The sequence below is a fragment of the Chiloscyllium plagiosum genome, chromosome 6, assembly GCF_004010195.1.
Source record: "Chiloscyllium plagiosum isolate BGI_BamShark_2017 chromosome 6, ASM401019v2, whole genome shotgun sequence".
Lineage (NCBI taxonomy): Eukaryota > Metazoa > Chordata > Chondrichthyes > Orectolobiformes > Hemiscylliidae > Chiloscyllium > Chiloscyllium plagiosum.
This window is the reverse complement of record NC_057715.1, coordinates 116,949,050-116,967,670: the sequence shown is the minus strand read 5'-3', so window position 1 is coordinate 116,967,670 and position 18,621 is coordinate 116,949,050. Positions and strand designations below refer to the sequence as shown.

At 42.7% G+C, this 18,621-nt stretch overlaps 1 protein-coding gene across 5 annotated transcripts in view; it reads right to left on the bottom strand.

Annotated features, from left to right (window-relative positions):
- Positions 1 to 18,621, bottom strand: part of numa1 (nuclear mitotic apparatus protein 1) — a 119,837-nt gene that overhangs the window by 26,848 nt on the left and 74,368 nt on the right. For 4 of the 5 annotated variants that reach the window (XM_043692529.1, XM_043692530.1, XM_043692531.1 and 1 more), the window contains exons 11-17: positions 16,952 to 17,066; positions 15,711 to 15,828; positions 13,894 to 14,034; positions 12,689 to 12,811; positions 8,670 to 11,954; positions 4,641 to 4,682; positions 2,081 to 2,149 (exon numbers count right to left, since the gene is read on the bottom strand). In XM_043692529.1, the coding sequence (XP_043548464.1) occupies positions 2,081 to 2,149; positions 4,641 to 4,682; positions 8,670 to 11,954; positions 12,689 to 12,811; positions 13,894 to 14,034; positions 15,711 to 15,828; positions 16,952 to 17,066 (3,893 nt within the window). The remainder of the gene's footprint in view (positions 1 to 2,080; positions 2,150 to 4,640; positions 4,683 to 8,669; positions 11,955 to 12,688; positions 12,812 to 13,893; positions 14,035 to 15,710; positions 15,829 to 16,951; positions 17,067 to 18,621) is intronic. The other variant, XM_043692533.1, reaches the window with a different exon arrangement.

Below are 18,621 nucleotides of genomic sequence, written 5' to 3'. Positions count from 1 at the left end.
TTCGATGGATTTGACTGAGACAAGGTATTTCCCCTCCCCCCACCTTGTCTCAGTCAAATCCATCAAATTCAGCACCGCCTTCCTAACCTGCAATCTTCTTCCTAACCTCTCCGCCCCCACCCCAGTCTGATCTATCACCCTCACCTTGACCTCTTTCAACCTATCACATTTCCGACGCCCCTCCCCCAAGTCCCTCCTCCCTACCTTTTATCTTAGCCTGCTGGACAAACTTTCCCCATTCCTGAAGAAGGGCTTATGCCCGAAACGTCGATTCTCCTGTTCCCTGGATGCTGCCTGACCTGCTGCGCTTTTCCAGCAACACATTTCCAGCTATGGTTTCGTCAAGGGCAGGTAATGTCTCTCAAACGTCATTGAGTTTTTTGAGAAGGTGACCAAGCACGTATATGAGGGTGGGCAGTTGACGTGGTATACTTGGACTTCAGTAAAGCCTTTTGATAAGGTTCCACATGGTAGGCTGTTGAAGAAAATGCAGAGGCATGGGATTGAGGGTGATTTAGCAGCTTGGATTAGAAACTGGCTTTCTGAAAGGCGGCCGTGAGTGTTGGTTGATGGAAAATATTCAGCCTGGAGTCCAGTTACTAATGGCATGCCACAAGGATCTGTTCTGGGACCACTGCTGTTTGTCATATTTATAAATGACTTAGATGCAGGCATAGCTGGATGGATTAGTAAATTTGCAGATGACACTAAAGTCAGTGGAGTAGTGGACAGTTTGGAAGAATGTTACAGGTTGCAGGGTGACTTGGATGAACTGCAGAATTGGGCTGAGAGGTGGCAAATGGAGTTCAATCCGGCTAAATGTGAAGTGATGCACTTTGGGAAGAATAACAGGAAGGCAGAATACTGGGTCAATTGAAAGACTCTTGGTAGTGTGGATGTGCAGAAGGATCTTAGTGTCCATGTACATTGATCCCTGAAAGTTGCCACCCAGGTTGATAGTGCTGTTAAGAAGGCATACAGTGTGTTAGGTTTCATTTGTAGAGGGATTGAGTTCTGGAGCCACAATATTATGCTGCAATTTTACAAAACGCTATTGCGGCCTCACTTGGAATACTGTGTCCAGTTCTGGTCACCATATTTCAGGAAGGATGTGGAAGCACTAGAAAAGGTGCAGAGGAGATTTACTAGGGTATTGCCTGGTCTGGTGGGAAGGTCTTATGAGGAAAGGCTGAGAGACTTGGGTCTGTTCTCATTGGAAAGGAGAAGGCTAAGAGGAGATTGGATAGAGTCATACAAGATGATCAGAGAATTAGATAGGGTAGACAGTGGAAGTCTTTTTCCTAGGATGATGACGTCAGCTTGTCTGAGGGGGCATAACTACAAATTGAGGGGTGATCAAGTAAAGAATCTGTCTTAAATCTGAGTGGTAAGGGCGTGGAATGCCCTATCTGCCAATGTAGTTAACTCAGCCACATTAGGGAGATTTATACAATCCTTGGATAAGCATATGGATGATGATGGAATAGTGTAAGGGGAAAGCTGAGAATAGTTCACAGGTCGGTGCAACATCAAGGGCTGAAGGGCCTGTTCTGCACTGTATTGTTCTATGTTCTATTACCTGTTGCAACTGTGTTTATCTGCTTTGTGTTTCATGCCACATTGTTAGTGATTGTAACTTGTAGGTAAGACTGAGGCCCATCCTCTTAGACAGATGAGAGATATCCCATGTCATTATTTTGAAGGGCAGCAGAGAAACGTATCCTTGTCAAGCAACATGACAAAAATAGGCTCTCTCGTCATGGTGATGATGCTGTTTGTGGAAGCTTGCTGTGTCCAAACTTGTTACCACATTTCTTAGAGTAACTATGATCAAAACTGTCTAATTGGCTGTGAAAAGCTTCAGTGTGTGTTAAGATTGTGAAAGATGCTACACAAATGCAGGTCTCTTTTTAAATGGAGTGTATTTACCTTAATTTTAAAAAAAGTAGCATGTATGGTTAAAATAGCATGTAGCTAATCAGTAACTGGCATGGGGAAAGCCCAAATTAAATAAAAGGAGGCTTAGTGATGACAGATCCAACCAACCGTCTTGAGTGAAGTAATGGATTTGGAGTCTTACCTTGAGTTTCTGAAGCTTACTTTTAGCTGTTGTGTCCTGCTGGGCCAGCTTCTGATTCAGTTCCACAACCTGAAACCAACCAAACAGGTTCCCATTAAAAGGGAGAGGAGATCTCTGGTGCTAATTGAGCGATCAGCACCTGAGTCAAAAGGGGAGACTTCACAAATATAATTTCATCAAAGATGAGAAGGAAAAAAGTCAGAGAACTACAGCAAATGTTTTTAAAAGAATAATTCAGCTCCTGAAACAGGTCGTCCAATTACACCAGATCTTGAGGGATAAAAAAGGCTTGCATTTTCCTAGCAGCTCTCATAACCTGACATCCTGAAGAGCCCTACTAGAGCATAATGTACTGCAGTCACTATTGGAGAGCAGGAAATGTAGCAGTCATTGGCACATAGAAAAACATAAACCAGCAATGCACAATGACCAGATAATCTCTCTTTGCAATGTCAGTTTTAGGATAAAATTGGCCAGGATACCAAGTACTTCCTCTGATCCTCTTCAAATCATGGATATTTAGGCCTATTCAAGAGGGTATTCCAGTCCTCAGTTTGAAGTACTGACCAAACGATGAACAGACCTCTCTCTGTAATGTACTAAGGACTATTACCATGAGTTTGCACCCAAACAGGGTGAGATTTGGGCCACAACCTTTTGTCTTAGATGCAAGAGTGTCAGCTACCAATCCTACTGTATGGGCGCCCACTCCATCAAGTGGGCAGACTCAGGTATCTAAAAAACCACAGAGCAATGTTTGCAGGAAATTCTTGCTCCTCCTAGTAACCAACAAGATCAGGGCAAGGTACTTTACAAAATACAGCTCAACTTGTACTCAAAGGCAGAATAGGCAAAAGGAAGTCTGCGCTTTTCACCAGCTGTGAAGACAGAGGGTGGCAGCAGTCGCATGTCGTAATCATATCACAAAAACCTGACCACTTACCTAATAAAGGCTGTGTGGGCAATGACAGTTGCCCAAGTTCTCTAATTTAAATAAAAACATATTCTACAAAAGTCCCTTTGTCATCTCTTATGACAATGAAGAATGGGCAAAGGACTGAGAACTGGGGAGTCTGTCAACAGTCTGTTATTTTAACGATGAGATAGAACAGCAGCACAGAATGTCAGAAAAGGAAGTAAATCCTGCATTTTGGATTACACTACTTCATGGGAATCCTGTCCCAGATGCCAAAAGATTCTGGAATTCCCTTCCCAAAGGCAGTGTGGGTTAACTTACAGCATGTGGACCGCAGCAGTTCAAGACAGCAGCTCACTACTGCCTTTAAAGGGCAACTAGGTACGAGCAATAATTGCTGGCCCAGCCAGCACTAGCTACATCTCACAAGTGAATAAAAACATGTGCAAGTCAAGGACCAGCACGTTTAGTTATATAAAAGCCCATGGCAAAAATGAAATGACCTAAGTAGTGGTCACACTCAAAGTGAGGGACAGCCAATCAACACCAATTCAAAGAGTCAAGCCCTCTGCTATAATGTTTGAAGCTAACACTGAAGAGGCAAAACATTTTGCCTGACTTTTCACTTTGACTTAGATGGTGACAAGGTTTTGGAGTGCTGTAGGAGCTGTACTTATCCAAGCAACAGGAAGGTATTTTATCATACTCCTGACTTATAGATGGTGGACAGACTTTGGGGAGTCAGGTGGTGAGTAACTCACTGTAGGATTGCTAGCCTCTGAACCTGCTCTTTTAGTCAATGTATTTATATGGCTAGTCTAGTTGAATTTATGGTGAATCTTAACCCCAAGGACGTTGATAATGGTAGATTCAGTGATAATAGTTCCACTGAATGTCAACAGGTGGCGTCAAAGGAATCAACAAGATTCTTTCTTGATGGAGACGACCACTGATTAACACTTGTGTGGCGTGTATACTATATGCCACCTGTCAGCCCGAAGCAGGATATTATCTCGGTCTTGCTATATTTGGATGTGGGCTGTTCCAGTATCTGAGGAGTTGTGAATAGTACTAAACATTGCACAATCAGCAACCATTCCCACTTCTGACCTTCGGATGGAGGGAAGGTCATTTATGAAACAACTGAGGATGGTTGGACTAAGGGCACTACCTTGAGGAACTCTTGCATTCCTCCCCCTAGTCTAGTTGACATTAGCACTATGCCAGTGTCTCCAACTATTCACACACTTTCACAAGGCCATCGCTGTGAAAATGTTGTATGACACAGCATTTCTTCCCTGCCAGCTAGCACCCACGCCTACACAGCACTCCAAATGGTGCCTGGATAAAGTTCTTTACAGCCTAAGCATCATTCGTGCATGCCTGAAGGGAAAGGTGGATTAAAAAGACAAATCTCAAACTTTACAGACATAGCTCAAACTTTTGTTCGATGAAGTTTTCACTAGATATATGGCAAAGGTGGAAAAATGGAATTGATATCAGCCATGACCTAACCAAATGACAGAACAGATGTGTGTGTGGGGGCAACAATTAGATGACCCTAGCTCCAGTGTTCTGGAAGACACAATAAAGTTACAAGCACAGTACTTGTCAAGCAAATCCAACACAAAGTCACATTCTTACCTTCTGGTTCTCTGTGGCCAACTTCTTCTGCAGTTCTTCAACCTGTAGAGAGAGAAGCCAAATCAGCCAAAGCTCAACTTGTCAGCCGTAGGTCCCAATTCCATAGAACAGAAAGAAGCTACAATTCAGGAATTAGTACACTGAATGAGGCAAGGCCACTGGACTTGGACACACTGCATATTTTCAAAGTTGCCGATTAGTCAAGACATGTTGCATGTTTCTGGAGATTGACTTATTGGTTATCTTGGGGGAGTTAAAGGTTAACAACTGAGTTCACAAACACACCAATGAAACTGAAACTGAATCAGGCTACACTTTCACCAATAGTAACTCAAAGAAAACACATTAGTGGCAGCTAAAAAGAGTGACAAACCTTCAGGACCAGAAATGAAATGGGTATGAGAATCAAATGCCTCAACTATAACTATACTGTTCTCAGAGATTGGATAACTGCATGTAACTCCATGATTTAAGGTTAATGAGGGCTTAATTTTCATTAAGCAATCTCAAATTTAAAATTATCAACTGATCCAGCATTCACTGCTGTTTGTGGAAGAGAGTGTTGCAAATATCAATCAATGTGTGTGCAGAAGTGCTTCCTAACATCTCTGCCGAATGGTACAGCCCTAATTCTCAGACTACATCCCCAGTTCTAGAATTCCCAAACAGTGGAAATAGTTTACCTTTATTCACCGACTTTTCCTGATTGAACAGCTTGAAGATTGTCAGCTGATCAGAATCTCAGCATGGATTTGTAGGTATTTTTCCCTGAATGGGCTCTGCATGCAAGTTGAACATTGGAAATACAGATAATTGAGAGGTAGTGGTTAATAGATGAAAGTGTGTGTGTGTATGCATGGGTGGGGATGTGTCTGTGTTCTCTTCTTCTGGAAATGTCTTTAACATGCCTGAACAGGTTGGTTAAAATATGCAGTTGGGTTTGATAGCACTTCTGGAAATAAAAAGAGGAAAAAGGAAAGGATAGGTATCCCAGGTTTAAGATCCATCTGTCCCAGAGGTGTTAATAACATCTCTGAACAAGCTGATTAAAAATAAATACATAAAGGGAAGTTTAAATAAGTAAAGGGAAGCTTACACTTGATAAATCAGATTGAAAACTTTGAAGAGCTGACAAACTAGTACTGATATTTGTAGATGTTATTTATACAGATTCTCAGAAGTTATTACTAAGGATTCTCAAAGCAGACTGTTAGCTAAAGTCAAAATTCAAAGATTTGACAAATTAAATCATTGATCTATAATCATGCAGTGAATCACAGAATGATTACAGCACCATTTTAGCCCACTGTGTCAGTGCAGGATTTCTAGAGGAGAAGCTTACCTCATACCATTCCCCATCCTCACCCAGTAGAATCTTTCCTCTTCAAATATAAATCCTATTCCCTCTTGAAAGCCGCAACTGAACCTGCTTCCACCACACTGAGGCAACACATTCCAGACCCCAGTCACTCGCATGAAAAGATTTTCCTTCATGTCTGAATTACAATTTTTGTCAATTACTGCAAATCCTCTGGTACTAATTTTCCTCTGCCCCACTGCTATACACTGCCCAGGTCCCTCTCAATTTTGAGTATCTCTACCAAATCTCTTCTCCACATTCAAGTTCAAAATTCTCTAATCGGTTTACCTAAACTTCCTCTTGCTGGGAACCCTTCTTGTGAATATTTTCTGCATCCACTCTAAGCCTGACTTTACATGCTTCCTAAAAGGTACGGCCCCCAAACTTGATACAGTACTCTAGGTGAGATTGAAGCAGTGTTTTATGCAGCTTTAATATAACTTTCTTGCTTTTTCATTCTTGTCACTACTGATAAAACCCAGGAGTCTGCATGCTTTTTTAAAACCATTATCTTAATGCATGTTGGAACTTTTATGGACCTGAAACTTATGCACATATATGCCAAAAATCTGTTCTTGCATCCCATTTAAAATTGTACTCACCCATTTTATATTGTCTCTTCATATTCTTGCCTCCAAAATAAATTACTTCATGTTTCTTAGTACTTAAATTCTAATTGCCACTCATTTATCCTTTCTGATTTCCGATGTGCCCTTTTCGAGTTATACAGCTCCTCACAGTTAAAAATACTTTCAACTTTTGTACTGATTGCAAAGGTCTACATCATTACTATTATATCAGGAAAAGTAAGCAAAGGTCCTAACCCCTGGGATAATTCACGATAAACTTTCCTCCAATCTGAAAAAACAACCATGAACCATTACTCTGTTTCCTGTCATTCAGCCAACTCTGTTGCTCCTATAATTTTAGTCATGAGCTCCAACCTAGCTCACAGCTGTTGTTTGGTTCTTCATCAAATGCCTTTTGAGATGAATAGAAGGGATAACTGGAAGGTACTCTAATTGACAGAATTTGCCTTGTGATGTCCCACAACAGAATTACCACTTTAACTGATTGTGTTTTTAAAAACACATTCTTTATTGTGATGGAAGGGTTACTGGTAAAGCTATTTACCCACTACTAATTATCCTCAAACTGAGTGGTTTGATAAACCATTTCAGAGGAAGAAAGAGTCAACCACACTGCTGTGCGCCTGGAGTCACATGTAGGCCAGACAAAGTAAGGATGGCAGATTTCCTTCCCTAAAGTACATTCATGAACCAGATGAGTTTTTTTCAACATTGATTGTTTGCCATCATCACTGATTCTAACTTTCCAAAGGCAGATGTATTGATGGGATTTAAATTTAAGGTCCAATTAGATTCCACATTTCCAGTGCCAAGACCTCTGAATTACAGTTCAGTGACATGACAATAACGCCCTGCTTCCTCCATATACTAGTGTGTACTGTATTTATTATAGTTTGCCTTGTGAGTTCAGGATGAGGGACAACAACATTGCAGATGGAATATAGTGTGGAAAAATGTGAGGTTGTCCACTTTAGCAAAAGGGTTAAACAAGAGGACAAAATCAGACCAGAAGTAGACTAGCGTGGCGTGGTGCAGTGCAGCACACAATAGTGTGGCGCAACATGGTGCATAACTGTATGGCATGGCACTCAACAGCATAGCATGGCACAGAATAGCACAGCACAGAATGTCCAAAGTGTGGAAACAGGCCCTTCAGCCCAAAAAGTCCACACAAATCCTCTGAAGAGTATCAAACCTATTCCCCTACTCTATTACTCTACATTTCCCCCTGACTAATGCACCAAACCCACACATCTCTGAACAACTTAGCACTGCCAATTCACCCAACCTGCTCATCTTTGGATTGTGGGAGGAAACCAAACCACCCAAAGGAAACCCATGCAGCTAAAGTGGATGGTGCACAATCACCCAAGGCTGGAAGTGAACCTGGGTTCCTGGCACTGTGAGGCAGCAATGCTAACCACTGAGCCACCGGACAGACCTATGTCATGAAATGCATTTGGCAAGCAATACAAACAAAATTTAAAAAAAAGAGGTTGCAGGAACAGAAAACTTGATTGAACAGAGAACTTGATTGAAAAGAAAAATAAAAGATTCACTGTTAGGCTTTAGTATGTAGGAACAGACCATTCAATGACCTGACTGAATGGCTGACCTGACAATCTTCAACTCCACTCTCTTGCTTCTTCTCCATAACCCTCGATTTCCTTACTAATTAACCTGTCTATCTCAGCCTTGAATATACTTAAAGATCCGTGACAGCTATCTATATTAAAGAACTCCACAGATTCACTATCCTGAGAGGAAATTCCTCATCGTAAGTATGACACCCTTTATTCTGAGATTATGTCCCTCTGGTCCTGGACTCTTTCACAAGGGGAAAACAACTTCATTGCACTTACTTTGTCAAGTTGTCCAAAAACCTTCCTGATGAAGGGCTTTTGCCCAAAACGTCGACTCTCCTGCTCTTCAGATGCTGCTTGATCGGCTATGCTTTTCCAGCACCACACTCTCGACTCTAATTTCCAGAATCTACAGTCCTCACTTTCGCCTAAAAACCTTATCGGCTTGGTTTAGAACATAGAACATATAACGTTTAATACAGAACAATTCATTTACCTGAGTGCTCAACTTTTGCTGCTCATCTTGAAACCTGCGTCGCTCATCCAGGACCATGAGTTTTGCTTTCTCATACTTGCTGGTCGCTTCTTCCACTCTTTTCCGGCTCTCTTCCTCTTTGGCTTTGCTGGCAGCCTCCTGCTCAGCATGGCAGGATTTCAGGTGGCTCAGCTCTTTGGCATGTGCCTCTCGGGCCCTGGCCAGCTCAGCTTCCAGCTTCCCGCAGGCCAGACCAGATTCAGAGCTCAGCTGGCTGCTGCTCTGCTGGAGTCGCTGTATCTCCCGCTCTTGCTCCTTGCAGCGCTCCTTTAAGGATGGCAGCTGCCTGGTCTCTGCCTTCAACTCATTCAGCAGCTTCTTCTGTTGCTCGAGCTCTCCCTGGTGCTGTGACTCAGATGCCCGCATTGTGGACTGGATCTCTGCCATCTGGCCACGCAGCTGGAGTAACTCCTGTTCCATTTGAACACTTTGTTCTTTGTCTGCTTGTGCCTGGCGTTCTAGCGTTGCTTCTGCCAGCTTCCTAGCAGTCAGCTCCTCCTGAAGCTTCTCAGCTGCCTGCTTTTGGGCAGCAATCTCCATTTTAAGGGTTGTGTTCTGGAGCTTTGTTGCTTCTTCTGCTGAGTTTCTCTTTTGTGCCTCAGAAGCTTGCTCTGCCCTCAAAGCATCTATGGTTTCCTGCAGCTTCCTGCACACCTCCACTTGTACAGCCACCTTATCTCTCAGCTTCGCGTTTTCCTTCTGCTCTTCTGAGGATTTCAGCTGCCAGGTTGGGATTTCCAGTTCAAGGGCGCGAACCTTTTCCTTCTGTTTTGCAAGTTCCTCCAGGTGCAGGGACACCTTTTCCTTCAAGGCCCTTTCCATTGATTCTTTCTCCTTCAGCAAGCCACGGACTAATGACAGTTCTCCTTGTAACGCTGTCATGTGCTCATGACTGTGAGAACCTTGTGCCGTTTTCTCTGTCTCCAGCCGGGCAATGACATCCTGTTGTCCTTTGCACTTCAGCTCTAGTTCAGCTACCTGAGATTTCAGTGCCTCAATACTGCTCAGCCTCTCTTGGCAGAGGTTGCGGGATTTGGACAGCTCCTTCTCAGCAGAGTCCATTCGTTGTTTGTGCTGTCGGATTGCATCGTCACCTGCTGCTAGTTTGGAACTGAGCTCATGTAACTCCTCCTCCTTCTTACTCAGGACCTCTGCATAGCGCAGCATCTCCCTTTCCTGGCTGATTATTTTTTCCTTCATGTTTTTCATGGTTGACACCTCTGTTTGGAGTTCATTGATCCTCGCTTGCTGGTGTCTGCTCTGATCCTGCCATCTCTCAATTTCACTCCTCATCAGTTTCTCCTTAGTTTCTATTTCCTCTCTGGCGGTGCGGGCACTGGAGACCTCACTTTGCAGTACCACAAGGCGTTCCTGCTGCTCATTGATAGACTGCTGCAGCCTAGTCTCCATATCAAGCTTGCTTGCCCTCTCAGCCTCCAGTTCCACCTTGGCTGCATCTTTCTCCTCTGACAGTTTGTGTTGCTTTTCCTCCACCCTGGCCATGCACTCAGACTGGGATTTCCTCAGCTCCGCCAGCTGGCTGTGCAATGCCTCAACCTCTCCACGAAGTTCCTCGCTCTGCACTGCCTCCTCTCTTGCCACTTGTCGTGCTTTGGCGAGATCAGCCTCCAGCTTTGAGATCTGGTCTTGCTGCTTGCTGCCTGCCTGGTTCACCCGGTCCTCAAGGTGAGCCACCTTTTCTCTTGCCTCAAAGAGCTCCTTCTCTATTTGGTCTCGCTTGTGCGAGTTTTGTCTGGCCGCCTCCTCCACCTGTGACAGGCGCTGAGATGCTTCCTTCTGAGCAGTCTCAAACTTGTCCTGCCAGCTCAACACCTCAGCCTGAGCCTGGTCTCTCAAAGCCTCTTTTTCCTTAATTTGTGACAGTGCATCACAAAGATCTTTCTCCAGTGCTGAGGCCTTCCTCTCTTCCTCATTATTCAACTGGTTTATCCTCGTCTCAAGCTCATTGCTCTTGGCCTTTTCTTCCGACAGCTCAGCTTGGGCTTTTTCTCGCTCTTCCTTTAAGCACGCAATAAGCTCATCTCCCTGAACCTGCTTATGCTGAACCACCTCAAACTTTTCCTTCCAAGATGCTACGTTTTCACAAAGCCTTGCTTCTTCCTTCTCTTTCTCCTCAACCTTCCGCAGGGCATCAGAAAGCTCACTCTGCAGCGTGCTACATCTTTCCACCTGTTCATCCATGGTCTGTTTCATTTGAGCTCCAACCACCTCCTGACGTTTTAGCTCTTCAGCTAACTGGGTTCTCGCCTGATTACGTTCCTCTGTCAGCCCCTTCACTTCATTTGCCAGTTGGGAATAGCGCTCAGCTTCTCGGGCATGCCCCTCTTCCCATTGCTTCTTCTCATTTTCTAATGCTTCTACTGTCCCCTGCAGGGAAGTGAGCTGCTCTTGGAGGTTCTTGACGTTCTGAGCGCTGGCATCAAGACCTGCCAATCTGATCCGGTGCTCCTCCAGCATGCCTTCAGTCTCCTGCAACTTTATTTTAAGAGCGGCAACCTCTTCAGCATGTCTCTGCTTGTGGGTTTCACAGACAGATTGGAGGCTCTGGTTTTTGGAGCCTACCTCTGCAACCTCAGAGCATAACTCTTGCACCTTCTGTGATAAACTGTCCTTCTCACTCCTTAGGTCTTCCATTTCCAACTGGTTACTTTTCAAAGCTTTAATTTCTTCAGTGAGCAAGTTCAGTTCAGCCTCCTTCTCAGTCTTTAATGTGTCATACTGAGAGAGAATGGAAGCCTTCTCTTTGTTGATCTGCTGGGACTCCTCTTTCAGGGTAGCCACTTGCTGTGACATGTTCTCGCGCTCAGCGCTCACCTCTTTCTCGAGCATTTTAAGTGCCTCTTCTTTTGATCGCAGGACTTCGTTAAGCGTCTGTACCTTGGAGTCAAGATCAAGGACAGTCTTCTCTTTGCTTTGTGAATCATCGGCCAGCTGGCGCCTCAGTTTCTTCTCCTCTTCCAATTCCAGGTCCTTCTGCATCAAGGAATTATTCAGCTTCATTATCTCCACATTCAAGGCATCTAGCTGCCCAGTGAGCCTATCTTCCTGAACCCGTGCATCTTGCTCCAGCTGGTCCTTCTGTTCAACTAGGTCACTGATGGACTGCTCGAGGTTACGGATTGTCTCAGCAAGTTGGCTTTTTTCCTCTTTGTGAAGGGAGCTTTCTTGCTCCAGTTCTGCAGTTTTGGCCGTCAACTGTGATATTTCTGTTTTAAGAACTTCCAACTGCAATGACAGAAGAGTGGAAGATGGAATAAGTCAGGTAAGGCAAAGCTTTAATTAACTGCATTCCCTCAAATAACAGATTAAGGGGTGATTTAATCAAGATGTTTAAAATGATTAGATAGTTAGAGAGAGAAATTGTTTCTGGTGCTGGGTGAATCTGGCAATGGGAAAGGAAGGCAGCATTTTAAATCAGCTAGACTGCCATGCGGGGTGATGTCTTGAAACACTCCTTCACACAAAGGATCATGGATATCTGGAATTATCCCCCAAAAAGCTAAAGCTGTTCTTCAGTGAAAGGCTTTCAAAATGCTACAAGTTTGTCACCATAGAATCCCTACAGTGTGGAAACAGGGCCTTCAGCACAACAGGTCCACACCAACCACCTGAAGAGTATCCTACCCATTACTCTAAGTTTGCCCCTGACTAATGCACCTATCCTACACATCCATGAACACCATGGGTAATTTAGCATAGCTAATTCACCAAACTTGCACATCGTTGGATTGTGGGAGGAAACCAGAACATCTGGAGGAAACCCACACAGACACAGGAGAGCGTGGAAACTCTACACAGTCGCCTGAGACTGGAATTGAACCTGGGTCCCTGGCACTGAGGGGCAGCATGCTAACTACTGAGTCACTGTGCCGTCCCACCAGAAACTATTCCACCCCAATCTGTGTTTCGGCGACTTCACACAGCACAATTTCTCAGGTATTTCGTAAGAAGCAACTTACCTGGAGAATGTCACCCATGACCTCTCCTTTCATCTCACTGGAACTTTCCCCAGCTGCTTTCAGCTGATCCTCCATTAAGGAGATTTTTCCTTCCAGGATTTGTACTTTTTCTTCCAATAATTTCTGTCAATACCAAAAAATAACCCAAAAAAAGAAAACATTTAAAAACTTAAAATTAGCCCCAGGGAAGTGTAGCATCCAACAACAACACTCTTAAAACAAAATTCATGACTGAATTCATGTGATTCCTTAAATAATCATACACTGATATAGGGTCCTTCACAGCCTTGACACTTTTCAGCAGAACAGGAGGCAGCAAGCTACACTTATACAGCCTCTAAAATATTAAACAATCCATGGAACAGTATAGGAGCCTAATTGAAACACAATCTAACAGAACCACATGCAAAAATATTAGGGTGGATGACAGATGTTTGATCAGAAAGGCAGGATTTAAGGTTTGGTTTAGGAGAATAAAAGAGAGTTGGTTTTAAGTGTAGAGCCTTAGCATCTGCAGACACAGCCACCAATAGTGAAGAAATTGAGGTCAGGAATACTCAAGAAGCCAGATTTGGATGAGTACAGATATCCAAATCTGAGGGGCTGGAGAATATTATGAACAGAGATACTCTGCTTATTTACACCTTGATTATAATTTCAACTTACTTCACATTAAAAAAAGCACTATTGCAGATGCTGCTCTTAGCATAGTGTGTCTAGCATACAACAAGAATCCAGAGTGCGGACAAGAGTGAGAAATAGCTTTGCATCCCTCATTAGAAATCTACTGCTTCAGTCTCAAAAGTCCTTCAACTGAGTTTCAGCTTTCACAGCCACTTGGGGAAGAGAGAATTCCACATTTCCACTCACCTTTGTATAAAAATGTGCACCCTGATATTATCCTTAAACACTCCAGCTCAAATTTTAAAGGTCATGTTCCTTGGCCTTGAAACATTTCCCTTTCTACCCTATTGAATCCATGAACCATTTTAAGCACTTGTATCACATCACATTTCAGCTAAGCAAAAACAAACATAGACTTATTTATATAATTCATTGCCTCAATTTAATTTTTTGAAGTCCTGGTATTCTCAGATACTATTTAGAATATTACCACAATACCTAGATGTACCTTATGAATAACTGCTCACTTCCCACTACCTCCCCAATACTGTTCAGTTTACAATGTTGTGAATAATTCTTACCTTGTCTGAGAGCGTCACACAGAGGTCACTCTCCAGCTGCTTTTGCTTTCCCTCCCAAAGGGGTATGGCTGCCTCATGCTCATCTGCTAGCTCATTCAGTGCCTTCTGGGACTGAGCCAGACGACTGTTCAAGTCACGAACCTGTGGATAATATAGACACAGAAGAGTCTCACTACACTCCTAGGCATCTGCTGACTGGAGGATAACCGACTTGGTCATTAACTAGGAGGAGCAAAAGAAAAAACTAACTCCTTATCAAAGTGACCATTGGCCTCTGCCACAGGAGGTCATCCAGGATGAGCAAGCGATGACACGGTTGTCAAATGACAACTACCAAATGAACCACAACTGGAGGATTTTGGTTGCCAAAAAAAGTAAATTTGGTTACAAAGAATAATTCTGAAGCACCACCAACATGAAACATTAACTTTACTTTCTCTCCACAGATGCTGCCAGACTGGCCGAGTTTCCCTAGCAATTTGTTTTTGTTTCAAATATGTCTCAACCTGCCTGAACAGTGAACAATCAATGTAAAACTAACAGTGACCACAGATTGAAATAGCAAAACTGATTACCTCTTCAGCACACAATGAATTCTAATCACCACTAAGAAAACCTTATCAACTGCTGTATCAATTTAAGCTCTATCTGCAAACATAGGTAGCTAACACAAAGAAAGAAAAACACTTGAAATACAACGAATCATCATATCACTAAATTAAACCTTCATGATGAAACAAGCAGACTCTGTATTAGTTTGCAACAAAGTCCCACAAGTGACAAATTTGCCTGCTGGTGACCGCACTCCTTTGGTACTGCACGACAGTATCAGCCTAAATTGTCTATGCTAGTCTCTGGAGTGGGACTGGAACCCATAACCCTTTCAAGCACCAAACAAGAAAGGGTAATCAACTCAGCCAAGCTGACATGAATATGAGGGACAGATCGAAGAACACATGAAACCTCAGGAAAGTGCCTATTTAATTTTGCTGTAGGATGTGCATATTGTTGGCCAGGTCACCATTTATCAACAACCTCTAACAACCCTTGAGAAGGTGACAAGCTTCCTTTTTGAACCAATGCCATCCACAGTGCTGTCAGAAAGGAATTTCAAGGATTTTGACCCCATAATATTTGAGGAATACCACTACTGTTCCAATTCAGCATGGTGTATGATTTGGAATGGAATATGCAGGTTGTGGTGCTCCTTGTGTCTTTGCTCAGAGTTTGAGTAGGCTGTAGGGACGAAGTGGATTACTCCTTCTAATTAGCTTGTCTGATAGGAGGGATAGATCTGAAGTTTTTTCTTTCCCAACTCAGATAAATATCCATTTACATTTTTGAAATTAATTTCTGGGACGTGGGCATATCTGGCTAGGCCAGTATTTATTGCTCATTCCTAGTTGAGCCTGAGAAGGTAGTGGTGAACTGGCTGCTTGCACTGCTCCAGTCATGTTTTGATGTAGAGAGCTCCAGAATTTTGACTCAGCAACTGAAGGAATGGCGATATATTTCCAAGTCTGAATGATGAGTGGCTCAGAGAGGAACTCACAGATGTTGATATTCCCATGTATCTGCTGCCTTAAGACTTTCAAATATGTCTCGGTCATGGATTTGGAAGGTGCTATGTAATTTTCTAAATTATAATTTTTCGGAAGTCCATAATCGGGTATAAAAAGTATTTAGGGATGCTCTGAGATTGCGAAAAAGGCTACGTAAAAGCACTTTTTAAATCTTGCACGAGTCTTCAGAATTCATGTCAGCAATAGATCCACCCAAGAATCAGGAAACAATAGCACAATAACTGAAAATTATACCTTGTATGAAAGATCTCCATTTTCTTCTTCAAGCTTATCAATCTTTCGTTCGGTTTGGTTTTTCTCAGTTTTCAGATCCTGGCATTGCTTCTGAGCATCACGTAGTCGATTTAACACACTGGGTAGAAGTGGAAGGTTTTCAGTGGTTAAAGAACTCAAAAAATACATAATGTTTTACTGTCAGAAAAATTCCACAAAAACAGAATGAAAATACCTTCAAAAGCACTGCAGAAATCTACAGTTGGAAGCCTATGATTTCTTTCTCAATACCATGAACCAAAAAAAATATAAAATCCATCAAACATTGAGAGAAGTGGAAGAGGATCCTGCACAATATCTCAACTATGCCACTATAGAGGCCTCAGTAACTGAAAGGTACTCTTCTTACTCCTAACTGCCACTTTGGGACGTACAACTGGATATTTAGTACTCTGACACTGAAGTCAAAATTCTGGGTTTTAAAAGCCAATACAGTGAAAGAGGAAACCTTCTCTCATAACACTACTAGACAGCTCATTGCTCTTCTTGTACAAACTGAACAGACACCTAACTAAAGGCTGCTGAAATAAGGAAAAAATACTCAGCAAGTTTAATGTCAAAGGATTAGAACTGAAAAGCAGAGAAGTTACATTAAATCTGTGCAAAACCTTGATGGGGCCACATGGAGTACTGTGTCTCCATATTACAAAGAGGATGTGGAGGCACTAGCAGAGGCACAAACTTTATTCACTAGAAAGATATCAGAATGGAAAGATCATGCTGATCAGGAAACAGTGTACAAGCTTGAGCTCTTTTTTTTCTAGAGCAAGGAAGATTGCAGAGTAATGCAACTGATGTCTTTAGATTATGAAAGGGGTTGACAGGATAGGCACAGAGAAAATATTTCAACTTAATGGACGAGACCAGAACTAGAGACCATTTAATATCGGTTAGTCGTAATAAAACCAGAGGGGAATTTAGGAAAGCTTTTTTATAAAAAGCCTAGAAAGTGGTCAGAATATACAACTTGTTACCCATGGAATGACTGAATGCATACATAATGTTCTTCTTTAAGGGAAAGCAAATAAACATGAAGGAACTGGATGGCAGGATGCGATGGAGGGTTGTAAACAGCTTGCGTGGTGTGTAGATGCAGACATGAACCAAAAATAAATGCCCCTTTTCCATGCTGTAAATACATTACTTAACTACTTCCCTCTGTGCTTTTCTGCCTTCAGTACAGATTTTGGAATTGCAGATACCTTTCATGTTTATCCCTCATATTGCTGAGTTCATCAGAATCCTCCTCACTGGTTTGTTTCTCAGTCAGTTTCACAAGACGCTCGATCTTCTGCTGCATGATTGAGATCTGCGTTTCTAGTGAAAGAGAACAAGGAAATCATAGAGACAGCATGAAGTTAAGTCTGCCCCACTTACTTACAAATTAGTTCTGATGTTGGTGACTCCACCCCCCAACCTGACACAATCACCTGCACTAACCACTCTCATTCAATGTCTTAACCAAACAACTGCAGCTCACAATACAGCAACCTGACTCCCCTCGACAATCCTGAGGGCTGATTATCTGACCTTTCAGCCTTGCACTGACTCCCTCAGTGCTGCCTACAAGTGTCAGGCTGGATTACAAGCTCAAGTCTCTGCAGTAGGTTACAAACACAGGAACTGCTGGCTTACAGGTAAGTGCTCCCCATTAAGCGATACTGATTCCTGTTTAGAAAATAGATGTATACAAAAGGAGAAATAATTGCCATTTTATCATATCTTTCATAACTGTAGAATATCCCAAAGCAATTTTCCAACCAATGAAATACTTTCGAAGTGTAGTCACTGTTGTAATGTAGGAAACACAGAAGCCACTTGAACAAAAGTTCCCGTGACCATGATAAAGGTGATGACCAAAATATCTCAGCTGAAAGATAAACATTTGAGAGAACATCGGGACAGCCTGAATGGTTCCGGTGGGATCTCTCAGGTCAACCTGAGAGCAAAGACCCAGTTTAATGTCTCATCCAAAATGGTAATATTGCAGACTATTCTCATTACTGACTGAGCGTGTTAACCATAATATTTTGGTATTCAAATGTATGATTTGAGCATCACTGGCAAAGTCAAAAAGTGTGGTTTGGAAAAGCACCGCAGACCATGAAGGGCTTATGCCCGAAATGTCAACTCCTCAAATGCTGCTTGACCTGTTGTGCTTTGCCAGCATCTGCAGTTTTCACTTTCTCCTAACATCACTAGCAAGAACAGCATATGATATCCATCCGTAACTGACATTGACAAGAGTAAAGATTCAACCTTGTGCTTTGGATCTGCAGTCATGTGAAGACCAAACCAAATAAGAATCGCAGATCTCTTTCAGTAACTGATATGAATGAACTAAATATGTTCTTTTGACAATTAATGACAATGTCATAGTTTTACAAAGATTGGCTTTCAATTCCACAAGCTGCCACTGTAGGATGTGAATCTATGAATCCACAACTCTGGCCTAGCCCTAGATTGTGTGATCAGGTTGCTGAAGTGGGTCTCACTCAGAGGTAACAGAGCTACTCACTGAAGTCAGTAAAAAACAGAATCGTGAAAAGGGTTCCAATCAAATCCAAGCCAGGTTTTCATGTAACCTAACGTGTTACGAGATGCATGTGCCAGGAGAAGATCATTCCACCGGGTAGATTCACTAGTTTTCTTCTTCTTCTTACTCCTTATTCCTGAGCCCAGCTTTTTTTTAAAAAAAACATTTGTGGATAGAGAGCGTCATGGGATGGATCAGCATTTATTGCCCATCCCCATTTGCCCTTGAGAAGGTGGTGCTGAACTGCCTTCTTAAATTGCTGCAGTCCATGTGCTGTAAGTAGACCCACAATTCCCTTGGGGAGAGAAGTTCAAAATTTGACCAATCGACAGTGAA